General features: G+C 38.5%; 1 protein-coding gene and 1 long non-coding RNA gene across 7 annotated transcripts in view; one reads left to right on the top strand and one right to left on the bottom strand.

Annotated features, from left to right (window-relative positions):
* The window catches only part of LARP1B (La ribonucleoprotein 1B), a 29,575-nt gene extending 7,302 nt beyond the window's left edge, over positions 1–22,273 (top strand). The window contains exons 4-19 of one of the 5 annotated variants that reach the window (XM_081209272.1): positions 548–719; positions 1,999–2,112; positions 2,227–2,370; positions 2,807–2,975; positions 9,019–9,163; positions 10,016–10,190; positions 11,019–11,188; positions 12,798–13,169; positions 14,148–14,292; positions 14,658–14,869; positions 15,225–15,331; positions 17,717–17,877; positions 18,438–18,582; positions 19,498–19,607; positions 19,698–19,825; positions 20,332–22,273. In XM_081209272.1, the coding sequence (XP_081065398.1) occupies positions 548–719; positions 1,999–2,112; positions 2,227–2,370; positions 2,807–2,975; positions 9,019–9,163; positions 10,016–10,190; positions 11,019–11,188; positions 12,798–13,169; positions 14,148–14,292; positions 14,658–14,869; positions 15,225–15,331; positions 17,717–17,877; positions 18,438–18,582; positions 19,498–19,607; positions 19,698–19,825; positions 20,332–20,562 (2,700 nt within the window). In that variant the 3' untranslated portion in view covers positions 20,563–22,273. Of the gene's footprint in view, positions 1–547; positions 720–1,944; positions 2,113–2,226; positions 2,371–2,806; positions 2,976–9,018; positions 9,164–10,015; positions 10,191–11,018; positions 11,189–12,797; positions 13,170–14,147; positions 14,293–14,657; positions 14,870–15,224; positions 15,332–17,716; positions 17,878–18,437; positions 18,583–19,497; positions 19,608–19,697; positions 19,826–20,331 lie in introns of all 5 variants that reach the window. The other 4 variants (XM_081209268.1, XM_081209270.1, XM_081209269.1 and 1 more) reach the window with 4 other exon arrangements.
* Positions 6,214–15,199, bottom strand: LOC308595294. 2 transcript variants are annotated; one of them, XR_014011973.1, is made up of 3 exons: positions 14,915–15,199; positions 9,586–9,624; positions 6,214–8,696 (listed from the first exon to the last, which is right to left on the bottom strand). It is a non-coding gene; the product is annotated as an uncharacterized lncRNA (long non-coding RNA). The 2 variants fall into 2 exon arrangements; XR_014011974.1 differs by having other exon boundaries at positions 6,215–7,378.
* Positions 22,274–25,016: the final 2,743 nt, after the last annotated feature.

Below are 25,016 nucleotides of genomic sequence, written 5' to 3'. Positions count from 1 at the left end.
GATTACGTTCAAGAACCAAGGTATGACTATTCAGTTATGAAAAGGCAGTTTTTATTACTTTTTTGTAGCAATAAACAAATTTAACAATGAACTGAGGTAGACTTAATCAAGTTAATAATATATGACAATATTGACAACACTTAGCAAAAAAACCCACCTTCTTGGGTCTGTCCATATGTTCTTGTGGTCACTGATGCGATTGGGGAAGGCAATAGAGGAATTGAGGTAACAAGCCCCCCCTCACAGGTTCCTTGGAAACATGTACAGAGCCTTCATACATATAGCTGGCTCTGAACACGTGTGAATAGGGTCTGTACAGATAGTATAGCCAACACATATAAGTTGAGGCTGGGAGTTTCTGCTGGCAGTTTCTGCTGTGATTCTGTTCCTTTGCATATGTCAGCTGAACAGTTGATAAAAGGACAGTAGGGAAGAGTGATTTGCTTTTTTATCATGTAGCTCAAATTTGGCAGCAGGGATGGGATGGCTGCAAATATTTGAATGGGGTTAGGATTCAGCTCTAATTCCCCTCCCTGTTGTGTTACAGTGTAAAAATATAAGCAATCAGAATAAAAAAACTCCAATCAAAAAGGAGAAAGAAGAGAAGAATGAAAGGAAGAATAATAGCAGAATCAAAGAAAACCTGGAAATAAATCCAGATATTCCTAGCGAAAACGTTAGTGAAGATGAGGCTCAGATTAACAATCAAAAGAAAAAAGGTTGGTCTGGGCTAGCATATTAATAATGTTCTCTAGAACCTGAGGTATTATGACCAAATTTAAAAAATGGAGCTGTAATGTGTGTTTGTGCTCTTGATTTCTGACATTCTTGTTAATTTTATTGACAGTTTTTTAAAGGTCACAACTCTAATTTACAACTGTTTCAATAGTGCTTGTTCTATTGTGCTTGCACAAATTTTGCTGTATTAATATTTTAGAATTTAGCAAATCTTCATTTTCCTAAAATTTTAAATTTGGGCATTAATTTATATATAAAGAATTTTTATTAGCTTCTTCTGTGTGAAGATCAGTAACCTCATACTCCAAATGCATGCAGATGAATCCTTAGATAAAATTTTAATATAAGGCAGAACACAAAAATCATATTCAGAAACAAGGAGCTGCTTCAGCACTTTGAGTGCATCACATCAGTTTTGTCATGGGAGGGAATTCCTTAATCCTCTGACAGTGTCTTGTTTCCCCACAAGTCACTTAATGAGGTGGCAACCAATCTAATATCCTGCTTATATTACAGGAAAAACTCACATAGGCTAGAAGTATGAAATCAGATATTCTTCATCTGGGATTAGCATAGGTTAGGTTTCAAAAGAGTTGGAAGGTAGAAAGGTGCAAAAGAGTGAGCAGTTATAATATTAATATTACTACTATGACATTAAACTGTTCACTGTCTCCAAAGCACATTAAACTGAATAGTATTTTCAGTGATATCCCCACAGAACTTATGAATGTGGTAAAGGGCACAGTGGGATTAAATTTCTGAAGAACTGCTTTAGAAGAGTGTCCTTTTAAGATCTTACTGAGGCCCACCAGTGATATCTTACTATTCCTGCAGTAGTCTGATTTTCTGGGGTTTGCATACATCAAGGAGTCCCCACAGATATAACAGCTCCCTACCTTTCATCTTATGGAAGGTGCCAAAAATGAAAGGAGGCAGAGCTAGCATGCCTTCCTCCACAGCTCCCCCTCATCTAATTACTTGCAAGTGTTTGAAATTTGAGTTTGGACAGTGCATAGGATGAGAAGCTATTTCTTGTATGTTCAGAACGTATTTTCATGAAGTAACTTTCAGAAAGTTACTCTGTGACATTTGCTGTTATTCTTAGAATGAATTCATATGTGCATATTTATTCAAAATGTGGGAACTAATACTTAATAAATGTAATATATTTTATAGGGTTAATGGGTATTCTTAACAGCATTCTAGTTCTATATTTTACACTTGAAGGTAACAAGCACAAATGGGTGCCACTTCATTTAGATGATATGAAGCCAGAAGGCCAAGATAGACCAGGATCTCGGAACAGTTCAAGATCTCAGCCAGAAACAGGCAAGCTTGTGCCACACAACAACAGACGCAATGAGACAAGAACTAGTATGTCATCTAAATTTTATTTATTTGTGTTTGTATTTAATTGACAACTATTTCTTGTTAAAACCTCACTTCTGTAACTTTAGGAATCTACATTTCTTCTCCTATTTCTAAAAGGCTGGCGACGGGATAGAGAGAAACGAGATGATCATGATGAAGTCTCTAGTGTGAGAAGTGAAGGTGGCAGTATTCGAGGGTTTTACAGAGGAAGAGGAAGGGGCAGAGGAAGAGGAAGAGGACGTGGAAGAGGAAACCCTCGAAGTATGAAAATAGAAATTATTATGAAAAAATTATATTGACAGTTCGAATAGTGTCTGTTCCGATAGGAATTAGTTAATTGCCATTTATGTCCTTCCATTGTGAAAATTGTCCTTCTATTCCCTGTTATCCTGTCATTAAGCAATTATTGCTTCCTGAGAGAGAGAGAGTCCTCTTATTCCATGATTATAATGTTAGTGAGAAACTTTGCCATGTGTTTTCTGAAAGTAAAAGTATATTTCTACCCCATGACTCCTGTATATATATTGTAAACTGCTTTGAAGTTTTTTCTACAATCAGGTGAGATGTAAATTTTATGAAATAAATAAAATAAAATGTTGACTCTCAAATAATTCTAAACATTGATTAGGTTGAGGTTTATATTTTCACATACTTAGACTCATAATTTGTAATAATTCAATTTTCCTCCTTCCTGAAGTGAACCATGACTATTCATATGGCTATCGGGAACAATATAATGAGAGAACTGACCAGCCATTTCAGCCAGATCTTAACACTAGTATGATGTATTACTATGATGATGGAACAGGAATGCAGGTGTATTCTGTTGATGAAACACTACTAAAAGAATACATTAAACGCCAAATGTAAGTAGACTGCTCTGTGTTTATGGTGCAGGTGGTTGGGGAAGCAAGATGTTAAACTTTGTGCCTGTACAAGACTACATTCATTTAATAAGCCAGTGGTTTCAAATAAACCTGTGGCATAGGTTGGAAATGCTACAAACATTTCACTGTGAACTTTTAATAAGAACAGGTCTTGAGTCTTTTGGTGTTATAAACCACATGCAATCCATGTATATACATCCTTACTCCATTCTGTCTGTGGCATTTTGTTGACATTGTAACTTAGGTATGCTTGTGTTATGGTATAGTAAGACTGTGTACATATGAAAACTTTCTAATTATGTTGGCTTGGAAGTAATTTTGCCATTCTTAATTTTTCTTTCCAAAGTACTTATTGGTGCTTTGCCATTGTGTTTGAATTGAAGAAAACATATTGTATATAGCTATAAATGGAAATATTCCCTTGTATTTCAATGGGTTGTAAAAAGCCATTTGGAAGGCTGGTTATCCAAATCCCTGGAGAAAATTATTGCGGTTGTTATTATTAATTAAATTTCTGTACTGCCCTTCATTCAAGGATCACAGGGTGGTTCAGAATTTTCAGATTGTAGTGAAGGGTTTATGAATTAGCATATTGCACACCCTGTTTTGCCATAGTTTAATGGTGGTTTTTGTTGCTCTTGCATTTTATGTGGCTTGTTGCTTGCTTGTTTTGTTACAGTTAATGCAAATGAAAAAATTAAAAATAAATTTGGTTTATTGGCAGATAGACTCTGGCTTGAGGCTGCCAGTTTCAATTTTTCCCAGTTATTGTTGCTGGGCCTTGTGAAACCCGACAGTTCCATGTCACATTAATCAGCTGGCTTCCACTGCCCTCAGACACTTCTTCTTTGTGGTCAGATTTCTGAGCTTGCAGTATAGAATCCAGATCCTCTAAGGTAGAACATGATGATGTCCCCCTCTGATGCTCAGCACATTGTTAAACCAAATATTGGTCATATCTTCAAGTTCTGCTATTAATAGTAGGATTTAGTCAGATATCCCAGTAGTGGTTAAATTATTCACAAAGTCTCCTTAATTAGTTTGGAAATTTCCAAGCCTTATCATGGAATGTGCTACTGTTCTTAGAATGTTAGAGGCTTTTTTCACCTTCCAAATAGTTTGGAAGGTCTTACAATTTTCTAATTGGGCGTCTGTCCAGCCTTTTGTTGCAATAGGTCTTTATTTTCTTAATAAGTACTAGAATTTCTGGACTGTGTTTACAGATTCTGCAGCCATATAGAAATAAAGCGTTAAGACAAGTTAGAATATGCATAATTTAATTTCTAGTATTGCTAATTATAGTTTTAATTAAATAGCTAGCCTTGAAACCCTCCTCCCCCAAGCGTTCTATTTGTTCTTAATCAGGATAACCTTATAAGAAAGAAAATTAATATAAAGGGGAAAACATTGTTGTTGTTGTTTTTTAAACACAACCATAATTTGCATTTGTTGCCATAAACTGCACTTCCTTATGTTCTAAGAGAAACCTTATCGGAATCATTTTGAAAATTAATATAATTGGTTCCATTCTGAAAATAGAATTCAGATAAAATGAGTTTCTACCTTATCAGAGTTCTGAATGTTGTGTAGAATTCAGAGCTAAAATGATTATGTATTTTTGTCATCAATATTGATTTGTTGCCTTCCATGTTTTGGAGGAAAAGGCCTTTCTTAAACTAGAACCTTGAGGGTATGTCTTCTTCCTTTTTCGTAGTTTGGTAAAGTTATACTACCTATGTAATGTTGTGGCATATTTCTGGCTTCAGTGGGATTGAGGGATATTATTTCAGATAATCAGTAGTTGGTTTCAATAAGCTATAAGTCTGTTTTGGGCTAATTTTCTTGGGGGCTCCATATGTATATTTTGACACTTTTCGAACCATATGCACTCTTTGCTCTCGAGAGCATCTCCGGAGCCTTTATTATTAACTCACTTATGGAAATGTATTTTCCCCTTCTTTCTGTGTTCCATATTTTGGACACTTTCCAATATTTCCCAGAGATAAGAATCTTGGGTGTCTTACAAGCTCATTCAAACACTTTTGAGAGCATTTTCTAGGTGACCACAGTGAATATAAACCAAGGATTTTTACTTCCCAGATGGACTTTAAATTGTCACTTTGTAGAGAAATGTATGCTGCTTTAAGGCAGAGAATATGCTAGTATCTTTAGGCAGTTTCTTTTTACTTGTGTATCTTTCCAGCTTACTGAAGTACATGCATATCTTCCTGATCTTTTCAAAGCTCGTGCCTTTCTTTTATCCACATCTTTTAATGTTTTTGTTTTATCGTATAGGATATGCATCCCATGGTGGTTTTATGATAGTATAAATTAATCATTCTAAGAATTGCATTTTGTTAGAAACTTTTTCCCCTTTCCATGATAATACCATTATAACAATTACTATTACTCTATGAACATAAAGACTCTCCTCCCTGAAAGAGAGGGGAGTGGTTGTGGTCGGGAGCCCGAGCACCGCCCAGCAGGGGGCGTGGCCCCCTGCCTCCAGCTCACCTGGCTGGCGCTCACGCCCCCCCCCCCGGTGGCCACCCAACCAGGTGCCACGGAGGGGGCGTGTTCAGCCTTTTGCTGCAGTGCCAGCCTCTCCCTGGCCTCATTCCTCCTCGTCGCCCCGTCGCGAGTCACCCACCCTCCACTCCCTTTTAGTTAGGGCTTAGGTCATTGGCCTTACTATGGACCTTAGGTTGGTCGCCCTGGTTGCCCGGGTGTCCTGGTAGGAGTTTTTCCATTTGGCATTAGGCTTTTTGGTTTTTTCGCCTACCTCGTAGCAATCGTCACAACTTTTGTGGTATTGGTGGGTAGGTTAGGCATTGGAATAATGTGTTGTGGTGTGTCGAAGTGCTAGGTGTGGCCATCGCCTATGCCTTCAATTTTAGGGGTATTCCGTTAAAGGAATCTGGGGGTTGTGTATTCCGTCCGATGCCTGCTTGGCGGGAGGCCATGGCACGACCCTCGGTGACAGCAGGGGTGAGCCTATAGTTGGATGAGCATCAACAGGCTCCACCTACTGGTGAATAAACCCACTTGTTTCGATCCAATGCCTAAGCCAATACCTTTTCATTGCTGTAATCAATAAAGTTGTGGCCTTTTCTAGCCCATCAACCTTACATCATGTGTCCTTGTGTCTTCATTTCACTTCGCGGTGGTCGGGTCCTCGAACCACAATATAAATTTAAAATACAGTAATAACTTTATTTATTTATTTATTTATTTATTTATTTATTTATTTATACACCGCCCATCTGGCTGAGTTTCCCCAGCTAATGCTACTTTGAGGTAGTTGAAGGAAGGGCCACTAATAAACTTAACTCCATTGCATGACTATAATAGTGGCTACTACAGTGGTGCCTCGCAAGACGAAATTAATCCGTTCCGTGAGTCTCTTCGTCTTGCGGTTTTTTCGTCTTGTGAAGCACGGCTATTAGTGGCTTAGCGGCTATTAACGGCTTAGCGGCTTTAAGAAAAAGGAAACAAACTTGCAAGAACTCGCAAGACGTTTCGTCTTGCGAAGCAAGCCCATAGGAAAATTCGTCTTGCGGAACGACTCAAAAAACGGAAAACTCTTTCGTCTAGCGAGTTTTTCGTCTTGCGAGGCATTCGTCTTGCGGGGCACCACTGTACTGTATGCTCATAAGAGCCTTCTGGATCAAGCCAATGGTCCCATCTAATCCAGCATCCTGTTTTCACAGTGCCCCATCAGGTGCTTGTGAGAAATACACAAGCAGGACCCAAGCAAAAGAGCACTCTCCCTTCCTGCTGTTTCTGAAGCAAACTGCCTCCATGGTCTCCAACCGTGGAAGCAGAGTGTAGCTATTGAAAGCTATTGATAGTCTTATTCTTGAATACTGAAGTTACACATTATTGATGCAAGGTAGAGAGAAAATAAAATGACTATTTTTTTTAACTTGGGCATTTACTTATGCACGGTATTGAAAACAGGGATAAGATCAGCATGTGTACCCAACTGTGCAGTTTGTTTTCTTGCAAATAATTATACATTCTAGTCATATGATAATGCTTATCTTAGTAGGTGTGTGTACTCTAATTGTATATTACACATGTTCTGTATTTCTATACAATGGCTGTTCTTAGTTGGGGTGAAAAAGCATTCTACTGCCTGATTGAAGACAGGAAACAGTTAATAGTTTGGCTTCTGCTGAGTAGACTCCTGTTCATATCCTGGTTTTCCTGATAAGGAAAATCTCTTCTATGCCCTTTCTTCACTTTAACTGGCTCTTCTTTCTAACCTGTTAATTTTTCAGCGCCTTTTCTTTTTCTTATTTTTGTCTTATGGAAGAAACCTGCCTCCATCTGCCTGCCTTTCTTGTTTTCTCCACTCTTGTGGCTCTTCCTGAGAACTCCTGCAAAGACAAAAATCGAACATGCTTCACATGGAGAAAGAAAAACAACCCAAGTCTGTCAAACCTGTGATTAAGATGCTGCCAAATCTGGGTTTGATGTAGACTGCTTTGATCTAGAGACCTACCAGATTTTGAAATTATAAGGCTTCCTTTACTTCTTGTTTCATAACAGAACATTCTAGGGTGAACTCAGAAGCAAAAAGTGACCAGAAAACATGAATGATGCTGGTTTGTCAGACCTGATCGCAAAAACAAAGGTGTGGAGCAGGTGGGAATTTGTCCTACATGGAAGCCCAATAGCCATCTAATTATTGAAGACTGTCAAACTGAAATGGAGGGCATTTCTGAAGCCCAAAATAGACCCTGCTCCTCTAAGCCAAAATTGCCCAGGCAGGGAGAAGTTCTTCCTTTGATGGATGAAGCAAATAATAACTTTCCAAAGCTGCACATTTTATCTGATTTTGCCACAGTCAAAACAGGCTTCTGAAATGAAGCATTCCTCAGAGGAATTGCTCTAATACATTCCTTCTCCTCATCTCACAGGCAGTTCTCAACTCTGCAGATACTTTTCAAAGGATGGCACAAGCCAGCTTGAGGACTTATCAGAAGAGTCCCTCTTGGTAGCTCTTGCTAAAGTAGATGGAGAAGTGTGTATGTTTTTCAACTTCCAAACTAGCTACCAGAGAGGGTTCCCTCTCTGTAACCCATACAAGACAATTTAGAATACATGTGTGTCTGCAAAAGCTGTCCTTGATCAGAGATTCCGGCAACAAGTTTTCTATCTGTAACACGAGCCCATTGTCTTTCTCCCAAGATATAGTTTCACTTTGGCAAATCGAGTTTTGTTAGTTGTTTTTTTATCCCAACTGTGAATGTACTATTGGCTACCTACTGTGAAAGGTGCAGTCATACCTCAGGTTACAGACACTTCAGGTTGCATGTTTTCGGGTTGCGCACTGCGCCAAACCTGGAAGTACTGGAACGGGTTACTTCCGGGTTTCAGCACTCATGCATGCGCAGAAGCGCTAAATTGCACTTTGCGCATGCACAGAAGCACTGACCCGCGTGTGTGTAGACGCGGTGCTGTGGGTTGCCTCCCGCACAGATCACTGTACTTCTTTCTAGTTGGGGGTTGAAAAGCAACCAAGCTTCAGTGGGCCCAATGCATACCAGGCTTCATTCTCTCCTGTCCTGGAGCATCTCTCAGTCATCAGTCAAAGCACTCAGTTTTTGCTATCTTCTTCCTGAGATTCTCTCTTCGCTCCTTTTCCCCTGTTTCTCCCCACAGAAGCAACCCTCTTTGCTTTCCTCTTTAGGCCTTTAGCAGACAGCAGTGAAACTAACAAGTTTACTCAGCAAAGCTGGGGAAGGAGCTAACAGTCTGTCTTCACTCAGGCTAGCGTAAACTATTCCTATGACTGCTTTTACTGGTCATGGTAAGTGAAGCAATGGTACTTTATTTTGATAAGTTATTTTATTATTATTTAATATTCACAGTGGTATAGGACAATATCTTCAAAAAGTTAGTAAAGTGAGAAAACAAATATTTACTACAAAGAGATAAGTAAGCCAGCTTTGATAAAGGGTGATGGGAGTTTAGAAGAACATAGTGGGCTAACCAAACATTCTTCTTTATTTAGTGAGTATTATTTCAGTGTAGAAAACTTGGAAAGAGACTTCTTCTTGAGGAGAAAGATGGACCAACAAGGATTCTTGCCTATTTCTTTGATTGCCAGTTTCCATCGTGTGCAGGCTCTTACTACAAATGTTAGTCTAATATTAGAGGTAAGCCAATTTCAGTTTTTAGTCCCTACTGTAATGTAAATCATTATTTTTTTTTGGGGGGGGGAATCTTTTTTGGAAACCTGAATTAGAGACTTCAACAAAGCTTGGTTCAATTTTTTTGTCTAACCTAAAGCTACTTAATGCTTCAAAATCCAGTTTTTATAAAATAGTACATTTGAAATCAAAAAACACCAAAGCAATACATGTCTAATATGCAAGCTGTTCAATATAAAATGAATTTCAGCATATTTTGGTTATTTCACTTGCCATTGAGAGCTGTTAAATGTAGAACTTGAAGAAAACAAACGTGGGAATTCTAAATTACTTTTCCGCGGAAGGGTGAAAAATACATGCTCCTTTAAAAAACCACAAACAACCAGTAATACATCTTAGTAAAGCAGAATACGTTATTGGCTCCTTACCAGCAAGAAGAGGTACATTGGTCCTTCTTGGTATCAATCCTACATTGTCAGGAATAATTGAAACAATTATAAATTTCATTTTGAAAGAAATAGGTCAGAACATACCCATTGGAACTATAAAAAATAAGTCAAGATGTGGTAGCACTTTTGGGGTGGACTTTCTGTTTCTAAATGGAAGTGTATGATCTCTCAGACTCTTGCAAGATTTAGGAAACAAGCAATCTCTGCTCTTGGATATCCCTTTAATACAAAGAAAAAATAGATAATCAGAAAGGCATTGTTGGCTTCATGATGAAATGTGAATCCTACTGATAAGCTAAGTATGTTTTCTCTGTAGAAAAGGTATAATATATATGAAACAGCCATTTGAAACAAAAAAGTGTTATACAACATTACAGTTTATTTGTATTTATGTATTTGTGTCATCTAGGCTTTAAAGGACAGTACAGAAGTAGAAATAGTGGATCAGAAGATGAGGAAAAGAGTAGAACCAGAGAAATGGCCAATTCCAGGACCCTCTCCACGCAGACCTCCACAAACAGACTTTTCTCAGCTTATTAACTGTCCAGAATTTATACCAGGCAAAGTTTTTGGTTCACATACTGGTAAGGTATTTTTATTTCTTTATCCGCCTAACTCTGAAAAACATGTGAACTTCTGTAGGCTGAGGACATGCACAGAACTCCCTTTCTTGTGCAGTAGGCCACCCCCATTCTACTGTCCCACTGTACTGCTTGAAGTTTGATCTTAATCCAAGGAAGCACCAAGTTGAGGGTTCTTTAGGGGAAAACATATTTCCTATCTTGGACAATGAACAGCCTGACTTCTATAGCAGTTGCCTTCCTTTTGATGACACTTGAATATGCAGGTAGATTGGCTAAGGTGGCAATAACTGCACTAGAATAGATCCTTCATGAGATTTCCTTTCCAGCACCAGCTGCTATCCCAGGGCCTGGACTGCTTTGTCTCCCCGGATACCTACCAATACACTTGTTTGTTGCTGCTTTTTGTTTCCACTCTTTCTACCTGTTTTTCAAGTTGCCTGCCACCTAGTAGACCTTCTCTTGCCATGTAGTTCAATTAATAGTTGTAGTTATCTCCCCAAACTGAGAATGATTTCCTCTCTGGTCAGTGATATAAGTTTTGTTGGCCTTGATATCTGAGTCAGAGGAGGAATCAACGCTTTCATTTTTCTTATTACTGTCCTAGCAGCTAAACAGGAGGGGAACATGACAGTAGATCAGGGAATGATTCAAGGCTCCAGTTCTACACCTTACATTTTAAAATATTCTGTAGACTTATTTGTCTTAAAACACATATCAATAAGGACATGAATGGAAAAGTAGGTCAACTTCATGAAAGAAAAATAGTAAGTCAAACAACAGTAAACTAGCCTGATCTGTTCTAAATACAGAAATAATTTTCAATCTTAGAATCTGCACCAAGTTCTCCAAGAATGGGAAGTCTAACTACTAAGAAAAGCACTGAAACAAGTAACCTTCAAACAATGTCTAAAGGATTATCTACAAGCTTGCCAGATCTGGACTCTGAACCTTGGATAGAAGTTAAAAAAAGACATCGTCCATCCCCAGCAAAGCCAAAGGTATTGTAAGATGTTCTAAGTTACGTGTCTTCCAGATACTGTAAAAAGTATTTCAGGATAGTTCTGTACCTGGAATGCTAGATAAATAAGGCACATTCAAATGAATTTAGAATTGGTGATAAAATGAGATTACAGTGGTACCTTGGCTTAAATTCCTTCCGGAAAATGTGGATTTAGACATGGGATGTAATGTACCATGACCCTAGACCAGGCATCCCCAATCTTCGACCCTCCAGATGTTTTGGCCTACAATTTCCATCATCCCTGACCGCTGGTCCTGTTAGCTAGGGATCATGGGAGTTGTAGGCCAAAACATCTGGAGGGCCACAGGTTGGGGATGCCTGACCTAGACACATGTCGAAGTACAGCCTTCAGGCCATCATAACTTTAGCAAATATACTGTATTCTTTTAGTGATTTTGGTCTCAAGCACAAATTGTCTCTGTCTGTTAATTATTCATTTTATTCACCTTTACATACTGTTTTCCAAAGTGCCTCACAGTATTTTCTTTTAAAAAAAATAGACATAAGCTTTGTCCTTGAGCTTAAATGTGAATAGGCAAGATGCATATGGAAGGGGGAAAAGGTAGAGGAGGGAGATCAGCTTCACAATGCCACAATTACATGCTGAGTTGTATATAGGGACTTGTATCCATCTGTGCCCATGTTGATATTCTTTTGCTGATTCTTTTACTTGAATTGAAATGGGTTTACTTTCCAGTGGCCTATGGTTCACTCACTGCAGCAGGGGCTAGTGTCCTTTCCCTTATTTCCACATTGCTAAAGTAATGGGAACAAGAGCAGCACTTTCAGACAGGGAAGGGTAGACAAGCTCTGCACAGTTGCTTCTGCTGGCACTAGACTGGTCTTCACCTTGCTATTGTGTTTTTCTTAGGAGGGAGGTGCTTAAAGCTACATGGATCCATCATTGGTACAGTGATACCTCGGGTTACATATGCTTCAGGTTACACATGCTTCAGGTTACAGACTCCGCTAACCCAGAAATAGAACCTCAGGTTAAAAACTTTGCTTCAGGATGAGAACAGGAATCATTCTCTGGCGGCACGGCGGCAGCAGGAGGCCCCATTAGCTAAAGTGGTACTTCAGGTTAAGAACAGTTTCAGGTTAAGAACAGACCTCCGGAACGAATTAAGTTCTTAACCCGAGGTACCACTGTACATGTGCTTACATTATACCCCACATCTGTGGAAAGCAGCCACAGGTGACATGCTACTGAATTTGTTTTGGGAAAAGAGAAGAAAAATATGTAAAGCATGCCAGCCACAATCAGCGTATTGAAATCAGGAGGCTTAAGCATGTTTGGCTCTCTGTTGAATTGTGGCCAGTGTTAGAACTCTGTTACACTATAGAACTATTTTTTGAATTGAGTTGTAAGCCTAAGAAAAAAGGTGTGGTTTTAAGAAGTGTAAATGATAATTTGTTAATCCTTCTGTTCCATTCTGTATGACTTGGGATGCTGAAACTGCTATCCCTGCAGTTAATTCCTCTGTTCATTTTATTTCCAGTTAGATACTTTCCCAATATTATTTCAAAAAGTGATAAATTAGCTTTGATTCACTGAAAGTGTGAAACACTTTTGCCTTTTCCAGGAATCTGTGCCTGCAATTGAGGAGATGTCAGGACAGCAGCAGCCACTGCCTTTAGAGGAACAAGAACAGGAAGAACTTGATTTTTTGTTTGATGAAGAGATGGAACAAATAGAAGGCCGAAAAAATACATTCACTGAGTGGTCAGATAGTGATTCAGATTATGAAATTGATGATCAGGATTTAAATAAGATTTTGATTGTAACACAAACGCCACCATATATGAGAAAACATCCTGGAGGAGATCGCACTGGCAACCATGTCTCACGAGCAAAAATTACATCAGAACTTGCCAAAGTTATTAATGATGGCTTATACTACTATGAACAAGATTTGTGGACAGAACAGAGTGAAAATGACTGCATTGCTTTGAAGGTAATTATGTTAATGAATGGTTAATAAATAGGTATTCAATGTTTATTGAATCAAATACATATGTCATGGGCTCAGATTATCAGCAGTGGTAAATTAAGTAGAAATCCATATGCTAATAAAGTTTTGGTCTTTTTGTACTTGTGTTGGTAATACTGGAATTTAGACTTTAAATGAATGAACTCATTGTCAGTTTTTGAGCTAGAGCAATTTTAAAAAACAAGTGACATATTTGCAGAATAACAAGATACATTTAAATTGAGAAACTAATGGTTTAGAAGTAATTTGTCTGGTCTGTCTAGGTTTTCTGTTACTATCTTTTTCAGGTTCAGTGTTTAAAGCAGGTCTTTTCCTGCTTTAGGCACAGAATCTTGAGATCAAGGCATTTTGTTCATAGATTTTTAAGTGAAATTACTGTGGGCTTGCGATATTACTCAGTGTGTGGAACATAGCAGGTTTTGTTTATACAAAGATAATGCCCACCATCGTTGGTGTAGGCAGGATTTATGTTGGGGGGGACAAGCTTCATGTTACCATTATTTTTATTGATTTACTTGCTGGGGGGGCAGCTGCTCCCCTTAGCTGTGCCCATGCCTACCGTTGGCATATAATGCTATACACAACTGGAGATGTGAGAGATTAGGGTACAATTTGCTTTTTTCCTGCATATTAAAAAGATGGGACAGTTGGCTGAGCAGCATTCTTAATCATTCTTGCTATCAAAATTTTTCTGTTTGGCAACTTGTTTGATAAGGGTGATCACCTATTTCAGACATGGGATATGAACCTGGAAGGACTGGTTTTCTTCCATTTTAGTGTTTTACGGTCTTCATGAGCATGACACAGTTTTATTGCACCCTGCTTGCCAGTTGGAATAATTACTAAAATATTAGTAAATAATATGTGATTATTTAACAAATAGTTCATGTTGATATGGCTTGTTTCAGCTATTATCCTATAATTTATGATACATTGTTACAGAAGCTTTTATCCCCACTTCAGCAAGAAGTTGAAAACTTTAAGAAGTTAAATCTTATCAGTAAAGAAGAATTTGACAATCTTACGCCTGAGCATGCAATTGATCCAAATCAGGAAGTTCCTCCGGGTCCTCCAAGATCTCAACAAGGTATATATTCATAATGTTGCAAAATTGTAAGTTCTCAAGATGGTAGTTGATATGGTGCAACCTGATTGAGAACTCCATGAGTCCTTCACTATTCACATGGAGTTCCAGGTGCTTAGTGGTTCCTGTACAGCTTGGTTACAAGGGGCTTACTTTATACATACTGAGAGTATATGCAATGAATTTTTCTTACAAATAAAAAGGGGGGACTCTTAATTTAATATTGTTATACTAATAAATTAATAAAAGAAGATAACATTAAATTTAAAGAAACAGATAAACACAGAGCCCAGGTAAAAGGTCTCGAAGAGCAACAGAAAGCAAGGTGCCCAGTGTTCATCTGTTCATCTGCTGGTCTTTCTGTTTAGACATAACTGAAGAGCTGGCTTGTAAATTGTTTGGCATCCAAGAAATACCTCCAACAACAATGGCTCGCTCACTGCCAACAGCTGTCCCTGAATCTCCTAGAGTCCACCCTACCAGAACACCCAAAACACCTCGTACACCAAGGCTACAAGATCCTAACAAAACACCAAGGTTCTATCCTGTGGTTAAAGAAGCAAGATCCATTGATGTTAAGGTAGCTAAATTCTTTCTACATAAACTTTCAGATCATGATACTTACTGTTGTTTCTTGTTGCCAGAGGAGCACAGGCTTTGTAACACTTTCAAAATTCCTGCTGCTCAAATATTGTAGTATAGGAAATAATAATTTTGGATTTGACCAAAACTGTTAAATCCATTGTGAAATATTCACACTGTTAACTTATTGTTTAAAGCTAGGCAGTTGGGTAGTCAAGCTCAACTTTATGACCTCACAATGCATATGATATACAATGTGAAACTTTATGAAACTTGACTTTAATTAGGCTGTGATTCTTCAGAAAAGTGGCACCAGTCACATCAGGAAATTATAATGTTATATTTTATTATAGACTCGAAGGAAAAGAAAAACACGGCATAGTACAAACCCTCCATTAGAATGTCATGTTGGCTGGGTAATGGATTCCAAGGATCACAGGCCAAGAACATCTTCTATAAGGTAGCAATATTTTTTAAGATTATAACTTAGTTTAATCTTCTGTGTTCATAGGATCATTGGAAAATTGCTTAATTACACAATATAACAAAGCAAGTAAGAGGAAGAGAATAATGAGAGGAATGAAATACTCTTAAAAGCTGCAAGGTTTACACACATGAGCAGCAACTGTAGAGGGAAAGAGCAAGTGCTCACACCTATTAGGTTGGGGAAATTGTTATTTATAAATGGTGGTTACCCTTCAAAACAAACACACACAGCCCCTAACTACAAGATATGTTCAGGTGTTGCCTGTTGATGAACATAACCTGCAAGCATATACAGTGGTGCCCCGCAAGACGAACGCCTCGCAAGACGGAAAACCCGCTAGACGAAAGGGTTTTCCGTTTTGGAGGCGCTTCGCAAAACGAATTTCCCTATGGGCTTCCTTCGCAAGACGAAAGCCCATAGGGAAATCTCCGGGACAGCGGGGAAGCGCAGCGCTTCTTCCCCACTGTCCTCGGACCTCCTCCGAAGGCTGGCGGTGGGGCGGAAAGCCCTTCTCCCCGCGCCAGCCTTCGGAAGGCTCCTCCGAAGGCTGGCGGTGGGGCGGAAAGCCCTTCTCCCCGCGCCAGCCTTCGGAAGGCTCCTCCGAAGGCTGGCGGTGGGGCGGAAAGCCCTTCTCCCCGCGCCAGCCTTCGGAAGGCTCCTCCGAAGGCTGGCGGTGGGGCGGAAAGCCCTTCTCCTCGCGCCAGCCTTCGGAAGGCTCCTCCGAAGGCTGGCGGTGGGGAGAAAAGCCCTTCTCCCCGTGCCAGCCTTCGGAAGGCTGCTCCGAAGGCTGGCGGTGGGGCGGAAAGCCCTTCTCCCCATGCCAGCCTTCGGATGGCTGTCCTGAAGACTTGCGGTGGGAGGAGGGTTTTCCTTCCCACCGCCAACATTCAGAATGCTGTTCTCAATGTTGGCGGTGGGGAGGAAAAACCCTCCTCCCACTGCAAGCCCCGGGAACAGAGGAGAAGCGCTGCGCCCCTTCCCCTCTGTTCCCGTACCTGTCCTGAAGGCTTGCGGTGGGGAGAAAAGCCCTTCTCCCCACCGCCAGCCTGGCAAGCGGTTTCCATAGGAACGCATTAATTTATTTTCAATGCATTCCTATGGGAAACCGTGCTTCGCAAGACGAAAAACTCGCAAGAAGAAAAAACTTGCGGAACGAATTAATTTCGTCTTGCGAGGCACCACTGTACTGTCAGGAGTTTCATAGGAATGGATTCTATGTATATAAATGGAATGGAAGTCTATTCCAGAACACAAATTCATATTACACAAAACAACTTGTGCTTATGAATGGTAGTACACAGTTTACAGGCACTTGCCACATTGTTAGCTTACATTTGCATTGCATCTGGCATCAATATTTGTGAAAACATTTTTATTTAGTTAAGTGTAGGCATTGTCTCAATAGAATGGCTACATTTGGACAATCATTTGGGATAAAAACAAACTACCTGTATTCACATGCAGCTGCTTTACTTCTTTTTAAGTGCACGGGGAGGCAATCCAAGTAGCTGGGAAGCTAGGATATAAACCCCTGGTTTAAACCAGCTTTCTGGATTGTTTTCCTGCTCATGAAGGTAGGAGTTACATGAAGATGCAGGAGGCTGATTCATTTTTTAATTATCCAAATGCAACCATTGTCATAGTCACAGCAGGGAACAGTCATGAAGTTCCAGGCATAGGACTAAGCAGTAGGTAATACCTGAATGCAGTTATGAAGCCTTCCTTGGATGTATAGTAGATAATACTATGTCATTTAGACTTGTTTTCTGTAGTGGTAGCTAGAGGAGTGTTCTGTGGAAATTCCATATCCGTTGTGCCAGAACTGAAGGGCCTTTGCAATCATACAGAGTTCTAACAAATTGTTAGAAAAAGCAGAGCTGAATAAAGAATTAGGTATGGTAGGACATCACACTAGAAAGGGCTTGCTCAAAAGTATATGTAGATCCAAATCTATTGGGTGGGTTTGCTAAACATAAATAATTTTTATTGTACATGCATTATATTCCAGCCTGAACCTTGTGAAATCAGAGCAGATTCAAAAAATTTGGGGAAAGTTTGTGGTATACACCTTAAGAATCTCCCACTTCAAAATGCAGGCAACAGATGGCATATTTTATGTTTCCGTCTGCCCAAAATCTCCTTTATGCAAAAAGGTAGCATGATCAGAGAAATATTTTTATTTAACCATGCTTCCTGCTATACATTTAAATGTAGTCTTGCCACCTAACTTTGAGGATCGCCTATTGGTGACAGGGTTGGAAAGTTGGTTCTACATTATTCATTAAAAGAGAATGCACAGTTACCTATATTCAAAAATGTTCTGAAGAATTTAAGCAGCTTGTCTTTTATTTTCTATAGTAGTTCAAATGCATCGCCATTGGAAGGTGCTCCACTATCTGGAAGTTACGGCTGTACTCCAAATTCGCTTCCTAAATTTCAGCATCCTTCTCATGAACTTCTAAAAGAAAATGGTTTCACACAGCAAGTGTACCACAAATATCGCCGTAGATGCCTTAATGGTAAAAAATACAATTTTTTTTCCTGCAACTGTAATGGGAAATAGCTTTTTGTCTTTAGTTCTAAGTACCATAACCATTTATGTTCTTGCTTTGTCTTTGTTCTTATAGCTTGTAGGATATCAACAATGTTATATAACTACATATTTTTGGAGGGACTTGAATTGCAAATGGGTGCTCCTGCTGAAGTAAAAGGGGAGGCAGTTTTGATTATCCCTCTGCATCCTTTTGCCCTTATGGCAGTTTTTCAGGGCTGTCTGCACAGGAAAGGAAGCATGGCCAAAAATTGCCTCTAAGTTATCTTTATAGAAAAATCAGGTTTGTGTTTTGATGCCCTGACCTCACTAGAGCATGGCAGAGACAGAAATAAATGCATGAATGCCATAAGCGACTTTAACGTTAACTTTTTTCCAAGCTGTAGTGTAAGGTGTATTTTTTTTTTTTGGTTGCTACTCTTTTGTGGCATAGATTCATACAAAGCATCTGTTCTGAAGAAAGTAGAATTAGAATGCTAAATAGATTATCTTTCATCTTTGCTACCTTATTATTATTTTTGTCTCCAGAAAGGAAACGGTTGGGAATCGGCCAGTCTCAAGAAATGAACACACTATTTCGTTTCTGGTCCTTTTTCCTCAGAGACCACTTTAACAAGAAAATGTATGAAGAATTCAAGCAACTTGCTCTAGATGATGCAAAAGAACACTACAGGTAGTGCTTTGTTTGACCTGTAAAGTCATATACGGTACAGGAACCGAGTGCCAACTTGTGTGGCAATATTAATGGCATTGCTTTGGTGCTTCTGAAGCATTAGTATAGCAAAATAAAGTGGTTCCAGCTGCAGAATAGAAAACTAAGATTTCTTTCCATCTTGCAGTGTTTACTCTTGAATATGGAGCTTACAACAGACTGTAAAAAGTTATCAGATGGATAATTTAAGAGACTGTTTGCTAGGAATCCTTGGCTGTCCAGTCTTCCTCATTGGATAGCAGCTTTTTTGTGCACTAAATAAATAGAAAGATTCTTCTTTCAATGTCTAAATTTTTGCCAGAGTTTTGATTCAAAGCAAATGACAGAAAAACCCAACAGGCAGGTGCTTCCACTGTCTCCATTTTTTGTTTTAAATAACATAAGATTAGAAATCTTTGTGGGATTATTTACAAGTCTGGTTATATTTGATAGCAATATACTCACCACTGTTGTGCTGATCAACATGAAAATAGCTCACACCAGGGCCTGGGCACTGTCCAAAATTAAGTCCAGGTATGTTTCTCCACTATGTAGCTACAGTTAACTAGTGTAAGACAGTCGTTAATCATCTAGAATCCCCACCTCCACTTCATCATATCTAAATTCCTTCTGTAAAAGTCATAATGAAAATATGCTGTTCTGTTTTCAGGGTATGGCATACTCAGCAAAAAACAAGGTAGCTGCCTGTACTGAGGAGTAGGGGTGTGGGGTGTGTGGGTGTGAGAGAGAACTAGCTTATGAAAATTGGAATAGCTGGATAAGCTTTCCAGATTCCCATCCTTAAAGTGATGTTTTGTTGTTGTTTTTGCTATAAGGAGAACAATAAATATCTTCAAGAGATTTTTGTGCTCTTATTCTTTATTCACTGTTCTACAGATATGGTCTGGAGTGTTTGTTCCGGTTTTACAGCTATGGGCTGGAAAAAAAGTTCAGGCAGGAGATCTTCAAAGATTTCCAAGAAGAAACAAAGAGAGACTATGAATCTGGTAAGACCTTGTTCATAATGGTCTTGTGTAATATTGCTTGACTTCATGCTTAATTAGTTTTAAGATATCTCCAACATGCTCTCTCATTAGGTCAACTCTATGGACTAGAAAAATTTTGGGCTTATCTAAAGTATTCACAGTCTAAAACTCCACCTATTGATCCAAAGCTTCAAGAATACCTCTGTAACTTTAAAAGATTGGAAGACTTCAGAGTAGATGTAAGTGTTCAATCTATCTCAAGCAAATTAATTTAGTGTATTAACATTACTGACTGATTTAAGAGACACAACCCCCAAATTTAATGTAAAGTCAACAAATGTCTGTTATGATTGGAGGGTAAGTTTAAGACATTCTGAAATGTAATATTGTCTGAAATGCCAAACCGGTTTGTAGTTATGCTGCACATTTTCTATTCTGCTTTCTGCATTATGAAACTTTGTACATGTCATCTGTAGAGATAATCTTGGATACCTGACAGTGACAACTAGAGCAAAGCAGGTCTTAAAAGAGAAAATGTTATTGCTGGGTTGTATTTGATACCTTTCTTGCAGGCCACATTCCCTTTATTTATTCAAGAAACAATTTCTCATATTTTGGCATGATGTCACTGCACTTCAGCCATTTGGAGTAACCATTAAATGCTCAGGCTTTGAGGTTCAAAACTAGATCATAATAAGTTCTGATAACCGCAAGGGTATAATAATATTTCCATGCTTTCTTTCAGCCTCCCATTAGTGAAGAATCTGGGAGAAAAAGACATCCAACTGGTGAGGAAAGTGATCGTCATAGACATCAATCCAATTCTTCCAAGATCCTTGCTGGTAATTCTACAGCTGCCCCTCAGGCGTGGGTCCCAATAAACTTTCCCACTACAAATACTGTACAGGAGTTGAGTAACAGCATACACCAGAACAGTACTGCCACAAAATCAAGAAGTGATATACCTGAGCAGTAGACTTTCATTAAGCTTGAACCTTGAGATCAACTCCTAATGCCAGTATTTTAGCTCAAGGATCTTCAGGGAGAGCTATTTTAAAGCTTGATTAAAAACAAATGTATAGGAAAACGAAGGATCGCATTGGTTTCTCACAAAATTAAGTTCCAAGTACTTGCCCTTGATCAGTTGTACTGGGTTTGGCGAATAATCAAAGAGATCCTAGGGAAAATATATTGGTCTCCGTGTTGCTGTCCCTGACCTATTGTTTACAGGATCTGCATTCCAATATTATATGCAAAAATACTTTGGGATGCCTTATGGTTCAGCTCATACTTCTTAAAGAAGTTATGGTATACTCATGTAACTTACAAAGTTTTTTTCATTCAAGTTTTCCATCATTATTTCTACTTATAGAAGCCAAAAGAAGACATTTTTAATGGAGAAATGACATAAGTTGATAAATGCATATATTACTATCAACATTTTTTTTTTACAGTACATGCACACTCCATGCTATATAGGAATGTGCACGTTCTTGGGTGCTGGATTTTGTTTTGCTTTTTAGTTACTTTATTTCAGGATCTCTTTTGCGTTGAGCATGAAATTTTGAGTTAGGCATCAATCTCTTTGGTTTAAGGTGTTTTATTTTATGCTGGTTCATACTTGTACTTAGGCAAAAGTAGGTTGCAGAGGGGAAGGGGTATGGCTTAGTAAACATTACATCTTTAAGTTTAAGCAGAAGGATAAAAGTAACATGTGGCTCACTAATCACCCTTCAGTTAGAAGAGATGCTTGTGTTTTCTGTTTAATTGCTCTACTAAGTGACTTGCACTTCAAGGAGAGGTTATTTTTAAACAATTATATTTTGTTATTTGACACTGTTTTTATTTAAAGTACAAATATAGTACATACTAAAAAATGTTGTCAAAATGGGTTTAAATAAAGTGCAGATTTCATACTCTGCTACGACCAACTGAACTTAAATTGTCCAAGTCATCACTTTTCTTAAATGTAAATGATTAATTCAAATAGTAGTTATTTGTATTGGGAGGTAGAAGTTAAGGGGATACTTAACCTGTAATTACCTGTTCATTTCAGTTATTGTAAATTAAAATGCTTAGAATAAGGAAACGGAAAACCTCCTCCCCTGAAGTGGAAGGAGTGGTAGGAATAGGTGCATTTTCATTACATACAGCAAAACAGTGAGATAGCTGTCTTCAGGTAACTTTCTACAAATAAAGCCTAACACTGTTTGATGCCTTATTACTGGGAGATATCCTAAGTGATCCAACATTTTAGTTTTATTGGACTTCTTTGGTAGATATGGTTGAAATCCATTGCAATTTTCTGCATTATTGCCTTGTGAATCTGAATAGAACAATTATGAATATGTGCATATTTGTATATGAATATAAGAGGATTTCCCAGTAATTAATTTCTACACACAAACTAGCCTTTTAGAACTACTTTGTTTTGCAAAGGAACTAGGAATTGATGATACACATTTTATATAGCATCTTTTCAGTGTGCTGAAGTTATACATCTCAAACCTGTGCTCTATCTATGCCACCTCCTCCATGAAAATGATGCAATTGTAAATTTGGATTAAACTGTATATAAAAGAAATATATTTACTTTCATTTATTTGAATGAAATGTGTGCATATCTAGCTTTTAGTATGCATAATTTGTGGTATCTTTGCAGATTTTATAAAAATACAAAAAAGTCACCTTCGTGTAGTGTGTGGTTCTTAAGCAATCTTGTTCTTTAAACTTGTGTACTAATTTTGTTGTGTTGCTATTAGTTAAACTGGCATGTCTAGAGCTTGTTGCAGCAGTGAGTGGAACTAAGCATGACCAGGGGCTTTTCTTTTCCGGCCAAAATTTAAGTTATGAAAAAGTCTTAATTTACCTTCTTAATTCACATGATTTTAACAGGTACTGGTGGTGATGAGGTAAACAATGTTGCAAATATAGGAGAATTTGGAGTGTTGCTTTTGCATAATGGAACACACTATAGGCACTGGCAAAAATATATGGGTTTTATTCCAAGATTATGGTACTTGGTATTGTATAGCTGATAAACTTCACCTGAATATTTTTCCTGCAAGTTGTTCTTGGCTATTAACATTTGACTTTTATTTCCAGTTGATTAACTGATTTTGATTGTAAAGAAGGAGGTGTGTTGTGCTTTTGTTCTCTAAAACTGGTTTGCACAACTTCTGTCCACCAACTCTGTACATATAGCAGCAGACTAGGCTCTTGCTGATCCTTATCCTGCCTGGAATAAACAAGGGTTTGTTATACAAGGATAAAGCGCTGAATGGATCTTCATGGATCTGTTTGTGCAGACCACCTATATCACCTGTTGATACGGCTGTTCATGCACTATGTTCCAAAATTCTAGTGTTTGTGGCAAGAAAACTCAATTACATTATGCAGATTTAAGTTTATGGAAAAAATAGACAATTTGTTAGGCTATTTCATGAAAAATATATTTTTTTAATAATCAAAGTGCTTAGCAAATGCTGCCTTGATGCATAGAGATGTTTAAATGAGTAGGGGTACAGAGGACATTTACCACATGAATTGCATGGTTGTTTTAGGTTGCTTGTCTCTACTATTTGAATCCTCGAGTCATAAAAAGCTGTTGCTTGTTGGGTAGCAAAAGGTCAATCATTTTACCCAAATAGTTGATGGGAATACACAAGTTTTATTTTTAAGGTTTTAATTTGGGGACTGTGGAGCTCATTGCCAAGGAATCAAGTCTCTTGGGATGGATTCAAACATAGTTTTCTTGCATCAGATATTAGCTGAGGAAATACTGTGTTCCCTGCATTCAAACTGCAATACTTTGTTGCTGGCCGATTTCATTGTTAAATGTTTTATACCTCATCCTTTGATCAGATTCCCAGATTGGTTTATATAATTTCAAAATAGAATAAAACTAGTGGGGGAAAATAGAAATATGCAAGAAGCAATCAACTATTAAGAAGGGCTAAAAAAACCCAGCCTAGAAAAGAGATCAAATTTAATTTAAACAACCTGAGAACATTAAAAGGTATTCACCTTCCAAGACATTGAAGTAGTCTTTGTCTAGGTAGTTGATTCACTAATCTGAACTGGAAAAAGGCTCTTTAAAAAAATAATTGATTAAATAATTGCTCTAGTTTGCAAACCTGTCCCCCCAGGGATTAGGCTGCCTCTGTGAAAGAAATAATAAACTGCTGCAGGTAGTACAAGCACCACCATTAGAAAGGGTAGGCTGGAAAAACAACATTTCTGAACATTCATGCAGCAAATTATGTGCAAGTTCTACACAGTTCACCCCCTCCCTCTTCTTGGAAAGTAATACTCATCATGGTCTGTTTCCTGATAACATCACAAAACCAAACAGTACACCTGTCCTTTAAACAAAGCAGTTCCCCAAGAAATGGCTATTTACTTATCTCACTTTAGTAGTATAAGTTTGGAGATGAAAGTTTTTTTATGATTGTTTGAAAATGCAGTTTCATGATTTAATATGTTCTTTATTTGCAGTCAGTCAAATACTCTGTGGAGTCTTTAAAAATGCCTTTGAATGTTTGTAGTTCAGAAGTAGCACAGCAAGTACATATGAGCAAGTGAATGGGTGGGAATCTTACTGATGGAGAGGGAGTAGTATTTTCTTGCCTTTTTTGTTACTGGATCACAAAAGACAGCCTTGCAAATAAGCTCTCAAAAGCTGCAATCCTGAAAGAAAGAAAAATTTCTATCAGCTGCTAGAAGGAGGACAGAACACTCCCTCCTGCAGAAGCAGAGTGCATTTTTGTGCTGGGCAAAAGGATATGGCCTTTTCCCTCATCACCACATAATGGACATCTCCTAGAATTGGGGTGCCAAGAAGATCTTAGGATATGAATGGGCTTGTACTGAGGAAGGTGCTGCTTCACCTTGTTTCGTCCTACATAGGAGGCTTTATATGTGAACACCGTCAATAAGCATCTTGTCAGTAACTTGGCGCTGTTGCTGAAACAGACAAATCCTGTTCATTTAAAATGGCTGCCCAACACTATACATTTAGCAATTTTCAAAGCATACAGAATTAAAAATGACCATCAATGCAACACACAAATCATATAACCCCAGCTGCCTCCACAGAAACCAACTGAAAAACTCCAAAATGCAACACCAACAAAGCCGGGTCACATGCCACCAAATGCTTGCGAAGAAAAGGGAAGTCTTAACCTGGTGACAAAAAGATGTCCGTGTGTCTGTGCGAAGCAGTCCTCACCGGAGAAAGTATTCCATACACTTGGGGGTGGAGTGGGGAGGATGGGACACAACTGAAAAAGCCCTCTCACTCGATAGCTCAGTTGGTTAGAGCATGGTGCTGATAATGCCAAGATTGCAGGTTCGATTCATGGGGCAGCTACATATTGGACAGGATGATCCTCAGGGCCCCTTCCAACTCTTGATTTATTGCCACCCTTC

This window comes from Podarcis bocagei (genome assembly GCF_964188305.1).
Source record: "Podarcis bocagei genome assembly, chromosome: 9".
Classification (NCBI taxonomy): Eukaryota; Metazoa; Chordata; class Lepidosauria; order Squamata; family Lacertidae; genus Podarcis; species Podarcis bocagei.
This window is presented reverse-complemented; position numbering and strand designations above follow the sequence as displayed.